Raw genomic sequence first — 7,185 nt, forward strand, 5'->3', positions numbered from 1 at the left:
GGGTCTTCTTCTCTTGGACGACCCAGATACACCGTCAACTCTAAACTTGCAAGAGTGCAGAAATCACATGATCTTCTTTCGCGTCAAATAAACGGTTTGTTGTGACTATCGAGAGTTCCTTCAGTGTCTCCGTAGTTCTCGCACGATATCTGAGGAAAGGAAACAGAGATGAAGCCCACCTTCGTCTCCGTCGCACCAAATGTGCACAAATGATCTGGAAAATTCAGGAGAAGAAACTGTTGCATCCTTGAAATTCTGGAGTTTTTTTCCCGTTTCCGATTGCCAATTCTGATTGGTCGTTTTTCCTCGTTCTCACTTTTTAAGCAATTGATTGCTTGTTGCCAAGAGTAGCAAATTCTGATTTAGATTGTGGGAGATATCAAACTCGACATTTGATTCGATCTCGGTCAGATACGGTTGATCTTAGAATTTACATTCCTTTATTGTTTATAAGTTTGTGTCACATTTTTTGTACCAAAAATGATATTTCTCTTCGTTCAAACAAATATTATAATGTGAATTTTAGTGAGAGGGTTTGGAACTGTCTGGAGCCTCGTGCTCATTTGTCGTATTAATTCCTACGAGTTCTTGTCTTCTTAATAATAGCTACTTGAGAAGTGGTGCCGACGTCCTCACTTCTGCCAGCTACCAGGCCGACATAGAAGGATTTCAGAAATATCTGAATTTGACGACGGACCGGGCCGAGGAACTTATTATGGAGAGCGTTGGAATTTGTCGACAGGCATCCGAAGAAGTGACGAAAGAGGAGAGTATTTCTTCGAGTGAGAATTCATATTCTATTAAATTAATTTAATCCAGTGTGAATACTGTGTGATAATGTGTATTTTATGTAAGCCTGTGGTATGCAATGCAAAATGTTTAAGATAAAGTAGAAATATCCTGCAGTAATAAACAAAGATGAGTAAATCTAAATGTTTAGTAAAGTAGACTTTGTCATATGATAAAAAAATATTAATCCAAGTTTAATATCATACAAAAGCAATGCTATGTAATAAGCATCGGTTTTCAAGTATTTTTAGATCTAAGTTTAACCTTGAGAATTTGGATGAACGTCACTCCTCATACATTTGAACAATAATAAGGAACTGACATTTTAAGATTTTTTTTATGAAAGGTAAAATTTTAAAATAATTTTAAATTTTGTAACTCTTCATATTGGTATTTACTCCTGTATAATGTGGTTTTGTGCCACAAAGATATGGCAACAAAACTACCATGTTATACCAGATTTCCTGAATCTTTGTAGGAATTTAGCTATGTCAATATCAAATGTGCTTGGTGAGTCTTTGGAATAATTTATCACACAGTACTGATATTAAATATTTATATATTATATAAAGCATTAAAAATTTATTGTGAAATCATGTCGGTACAAGAGTTGAGTAATTTAACTGTTCTTTGTTTTCGTAGACAGAAAGTATTGTTTTTGTTGGGAAAATGATGTATCAATAATGTTTTCTCTTTCCATCTAGGCATTGCACATTGTGGCTTGCAACAATTATCTGAGCCATTTTGGTCATCCTAAATTCTTAAAACACTGGTTTTGTCTTGTCCTGTTTGTGCTAATAGTTTATCTGCCAGAGAACATTAATTTGGCTGGAATTGCAAATACAATAATACTGTAAATATATACTATATTATTACTGTCTGTACTAGCCACTATTATTTTGTATATATTCTCTGACTGGCCAGAGGTCTAGACTTATTATTAATTGAAATGTTTGCCATATACTCTAGAATTAAGTTATTCGCTGCTATTCACACATATTGAATCAGTTGATGGCAGTTTTGGAAGTAGAACAGAACAGAATTACTATTTAAACTTCACAATGCTTATGTCTTCAATTCTAAATGGTTAAGAGATGTTATTCTAGTGACAGAGGTCCACATCACCATTCAAGAGTAGCCTCTAGAATGGTGATGTGTTGAAAAGTATATCTACTTGAAGGATATAGTAAGTTGGGAACATATTTTATTTCTTTTTGTAATATATTTATTATATTATGCAATTTTATGATTATATTATTATGTAATTTTGATATACCTTACATAATACAAATTAATGGTTTCTTTAAAGTGATTTTTCTGATTTTATTTTGCCAATCTCTTCTGGTAGTCAAACTTCATTTGCTGTTTGTTTGATATCAAATTAAAAAGCAGTTATGAGTTATTGATGCTAAGCAAAAGTGCAATTTGATTTATAATTTATTATTGAAAACTGATAAAAATTATCTACACTGTTCTTGAATATTACCTCATATATTTCTAGGTTTATATTATTATTTCAGGTATAAAATGTTTTCTTTCAGTTATCCAACTGTTTCAATTTTTCACAAAGGAAGTTTTCATCCTGTTTTAGGATAGCTTCAGCTTTTTAATGCCTACAAGTCACTGTTCTATTATTGATCAAATGTAATATAAGAGGATCAAAATTGTAATTGACAATAAGATTAGCAATATTAAATTGATAATATAAACATCTACAAACTTAATTTTATAAGTACTTGTAATAGTTCTGGAAGCAAAGATTGGATGGAGGTTCAGGTAGCATAAATTAATAAGTTTGGAACTAGACTTTGGCAAGGAGTTGAGAAATATTTCTAATTTTTAAAAATTATTCTTTAAATTTTGTTTATTAAAAGTTAAATTTGAANATAAATAAATTTAATAAAATGTTTACCTTGTTGCAATTTTTTCAGATCCACAAAAATAATGTTTTCAACATCTATCATAAAAAGCGTTCCATCCGGCTGAACGGCAAAATTGTCCATGTTAACATCAGTCATGTACATGGCAAAACCTAGCTGATTATGAGTTAATAAATCTGCTATCTGTAACAATTGATATGCCAAATGTAAACGCTGATCCCAAGTTCCATCTTCATAATCGTGCAATGAATAGCCCACGAATTCCTCAACCACAACACGTCCACAGGCACCCCAGTATTGCGAAAATGGCCAACCTTCACTTTGTGGAAAAGACTATAGAGAAAGATTCAAAAACATTTTATAAATTAAAACTATTTTCAAAATTTTAAAATAAATAATGAAAAATAATACCTTTTGATAATAACAGTGAAACAATTAATGCAGAACACATAAATGGAATGGATCTATGAAAAGTAATTTCTTACTTTCCCATCCCTTATACTAATGAAGATTTGGCACCCAGCAATTTTTCCCATCTTCAGTGAGCTATTACAAAAACATTATTTACCTACAATGATCATGTCAATATACTATCAAAATTTTGAACTAACCACCATAATTATTATACAATACATCTTTTACAGTGGGTAAGCAGGGTTGGCTCAACAGAGGCAACAACGCAACTGTGTCAAGTGGCAAAACAAGCAGTAAAAACATTCAAAGGAATAAATAAAAAATAATAGGTCAAATACAATGAAGACATAAATGTACTCTATTGCAACCATTCTAGAAGCAGAGGCAGTTTCACCTTAGGTACAGAGTAACCGTCGAGCCAGTGTCGAGTAAGGTCGGAAAAACGCTAACATTTTCAACCTGGTTAATACACTATCTTTGGGCACAAACACACTTAAAAGGAATTTTCTTCTTACGTCATTTAGGCCCAAAAACGACCCGTTAACTACATCAAAAACATCAGTATTTCTCCAACCTCAAACACCATTAAACACATATCAGTTACTTCATTATTTCCATAATATAGCTTATGCAATTGCGATACATTATATATGTTTGGAATGCCAAATTTATCACATAAAATATCTGTCATAAAAAAAGGAATAGTCAATAAACACTGCCTACGTTTATGCCTTTAAATCTTAATTTATAACTACTGTAAACTTACTCTTAATCAATCCTTAGAATATAACGCTTTTCCAGAAAATGTAATATTTCTGTTCTAGATATTCCAAAATGACAATAAATTTAAAATTTATAAACTCTCTCACACAACCATCAAAGAATAAACAGAATCCCACAGCAATTACCATCCCAAATCAGACATCCGGCAAACATTTTTTTCTACCTCGCGTACTCGAGCATTAATTTCCAAAAGATTTTCTACCGACGCACTAACTTAATCGCAATCCCAATTTACTCACTTCCAGTATCAAGTGTTCGGGATTGACGCTCAGGCCGTACGCCAGTTCGGCCAACGCCTCCTCGTACGGCGGACCGTCCTTGCCTCCTATTATCCTGTCGTGCAGGTAAGTCAGGAACCTCTCGGAGGGGCACCTGACCGCGTCGGTCAGTCCGCCCACCCGGGCGACCACTTCGGACAGTCTCCGGTTCTTGGGAAGACGGGCGCTGCGGGAAACGATTTTTATCACAGCTTCTCTGACATCACAGTCGGATATTCCGGTAGCCACGTTGCATAGGTGTCGATCGGTTTCTTTCAGTTCAGAATCGTGGGCTAATTTCTTGGCCACGACTTTGCGATTCCTTACCTGTCCGTAATAGACGTTTTTTTCGTTGAAGAGTCGAGATATTCGAAGTTTGCTGGCGCCGACGAAGTGAAAGTCATTGTGGTAGAAGATGGGGCATATGTTCTGACCGTAGCAAGCGGGACACAGATGAACCGATAAGAAAGCATCCTCCGACGGGTCGATACGAATGGGAAATATTTTTCTCGATAAGTGATATAGGAAAACGCACGTGCATAATATAAAAATAGTCTTCTTCTTGATTATTATTCTAAGGAACATTAATGTCGACTAATGTATTATACGCATAATTACGTTTAAGTCGCTTAGCGAAATTACCATTTAAATCCTCCTTTCCTTAATTATCTCCTGCGACCCCTCTCGGAGAAATGTCTTTTCGTCTTATTATTTATTTTTAATATATATATGTTTTAATTCGATAGCAGTTTATGTTATACGATCGAAAGGAATTTAGATGCCAGCGTTAAAACTATTTTTAATAAAAAGTAATCAGTTTTGCTATCTTTATAAAACGTTATGTTGAATGACGTAATCGGATGAAGTCCATCATTGGCCAAGCGGTCTTCGTACCCTAAACACTGGGAGTTCGGTAGTGGGTTCGTGCCTCTCTCGAACGGGCTGGCACGTGGAGCTTTTCGGGTTTTCTCCACGTCTGTAACGCCTAAATAGGGGCCAGTTTCCCTTAAAAGACCTCCCGGAAGACATCCCCCTAGGCAGATCGCCCAAGTGTTGCGTTGCCATAACTTAACAAACAAACGTAACCGGATGGTCGAGAAGTTAGAGTGGCAGTCTACCGCTCTAGGGGACCCGGAATCGAATCCGGACGGGTCGAAAAACTCCTCAGGAATTTTTCGGGGGTGGTCCGTCCGAATATGTCGGGTATCGTCCTCCTCCCCCATTGTGGGATTGGCCGAATACATAATGGACTTGCTAAAAACAGGCTCTCTTAGTGCATACAGCGCGAAAAGAGTTAAAAAAAAAATAAATAAATTGGAGTTTCATCGCTAAACGTCATCAAACGACAACAATTAGGCAACGCGTCTTTTCGGTAATTGTTAATGAATCAACAATACACGGGCAATTTTTGCCGAAACGGAAATGCCAATATCGTATTCCTCGTAATTTTCAAAGAAAAAATGCTAATATTTTGCCGAGTTTTAGAATTAATAATAAAAGAGTAAGACAGAGAAAGAAAACAAGAAACACTTCAACTACGGAAAATAAACTTAAAATTTAATGTTTGGAAAACAACATTCAAGAACTGACAACAAATTACCATAGAAGAAAGCCATTTTTTATAAATTCGTATTACAAGTAAGTCATTTCGTTTAATATAAATACGTTAAATATAATATGAATATTTCCGTGTATTTCTTACACAAGGACCAGAGTTTCCTTACGTGAATAAATCTGGTCCGGCGCTCACACAATGCAGGACCAAATTTATTCACGTATGAACGATAGATCACTGACCTAGTCGGTGTTCGATCCAGTGTTTTCTCGTAGGTGAAGTTAGTCTCTTTGAGAAAATTTTCATAGAATCTACTAGCATCATGATAACAGTTCAAATTTGTTCTTGACTACTGTCAAAGATTCGAGAGCAAATCTCCTGGAAATTGTATGGTGTTCACGTACTTGAATTATTTTAATTAATAAGATTGGGTGGGAGCGGAACTCTATATGCAGCCACCTCCTCGTGGTGAGTTCTGTGTTGTAAATTACTTTTATCAAACAACAAGCAAAGTGCTTTACTTTTAATAAAGGAATTAGAGGGCTGTCTGTCGTTTAACGGCTGGTTTTGCCCTAACTAAGGAAAAAGGCTAACTAACCCACTAAGAAGAAGAGATAGAGTGTAGAATGAAATGGTAAAGAAAGGAGGATAGGGAAATAAAAGAATGAAAGGAAGGAAGGGGGAGGGCCCATGAGCACCCGCATTGCGTTAATTTTAAAAACAACAATTACAAGTATATTATTAAACAAAGAAACAAAATTAAAAAAAAAAACATTGAGTGTGAATGGAAGCCTTATAAACAATTGATATAAACAAATACATTAATTGTTAAACTTGGTAGAGGATTTTGAGACACTAAAAGTGTTCCTCGTTACTGCTGTAGTTTTCTTTACCCGTTGGTTGGTTATCCTCTCCTGAGTTCTGGCCCTCTTCTGTTGTTGCTGTTATAAGTGATTCACTGTTACCATCTAAATACAGTAGACTCCCCTATAAAACAGGTTCATATAATACGGATTCCTATATCACGGCGAAAAAATTGCGACAGTATTCGTATAAACATGCTAAAAAAACTCGTATAATTCGGTAAAACGTCATCGCCGACTCGTGTCGCGACAGGATTGGTCGAATCTAGACCAATAGCGGTTATTGCACAAACCGTTCAGTTTAAACGAGCAGCGGACCTACCAAAAACCATTTATTATTTAACAACCATAAAAATTATATTTATATTAATGATGTCTCCAAAGTTCAGCGAATTTTTCGCAAAAAAAAAAAATAATTTATCAGAAAGCACGCGAGCGCCATTCGATGAAAAGCTCCACGACGAAAACAAGCTTAAATAATGGAGTCGTCGAACGGTACACACTCAGTAAGTAATCCTACAATTTTTTGTTTATAGCATAGTTTATATGGATTATTCCCAAAAAATTGTACGTGTTTTGGAAATGTTGAGTCAAATTAGTCTAGAATCGATTAATTTTATGGAAGAAAACCTTTCAAACAGCCG

At 35.2% G+C, this 7,185-nt stretch overlaps 2 protein-coding genes across 4 annotated transcripts in view; one reads left to right on the forward strand and one right to left on the reverse strand.

Moving 5' to 3' along the window:
• The window catches only part of LOC111627801 (homocysteine S-methyltransferase YbgG-like), a 28,906-nt gene that overhangs the window by 1,335 nt on the left and 20,386 nt on the right, over nucleotides 1-7,185 (forward strand). For all 3 annotated transcript variants that reach the window (XM_023371448.1, XM_023371447.1, XM_023371446.1), the window contains one exon: nucleotides 607-782. In XM_023371448.1, the coding sequence (XP_023227216.1) occupies nucleotides 607-782 (176 nt within the window). The remainder of the gene's footprint in view (nucleotides 1-606; nucleotides 783-7,185) is intronic.
• On the reverse strand, nucleotides 2,865-4,804 carry LOC111627804 (deleted in autism protein 1 homolog). Its single transcript, XM_023371452.1, has 3 exons — nucleotides 4,106-4,804; nucleotides 3,081-3,215; nucleotides 2,865-3,002 (listed from the first exon to the last, which is right to left on the reverse strand). Exons 1-2 carry the CDS (start codon nucleotides 4,706-4,708, stop codon nucleotides 3,171-3,173), a joined length of 648 nt encoding a protein of 215 aa, XP_023227220.1. The 5' UTR covers nucleotides 4,709-4,804; the 3' UTR covers nucleotides 2,865-3,002; nucleotides 3,081-3,170.

This window comes from Centruroides sculpturatus, unplaced genomic scaffold (assembly GCF_000671375.1).
Source record: "Centruroides sculpturatus isolate CEXI.00-Female unplaced genomic scaffold, Cexi_2.0 scaffold568, whole genome shotgun sequence".
Classification (NCBI taxonomy): Eukaryota; Metazoa; Arthropoda; class Arachnida; order Scorpiones; family Buthidae; genus Centruroides; species Centruroides sculpturatus.

What these genes read in the sequence shown, in the direction of transcription:
- LOC111627804 (XM_023371452.1), bottom strand. Translation starts at nt 4,708, where the DNA reads ATGTTCCTTAGAATAATAATCAAGAAGAAGACTATTTTTATATTATGC. An exon ending in CCGAACACTTGATACTGGAA is followed by an intron (nt 3,216 to 4,105) that starts GTGAGTAAATTG and finishes TTTTTGTAATAG; the next exon opens with CTCACTGAAGATGGGAAAAA.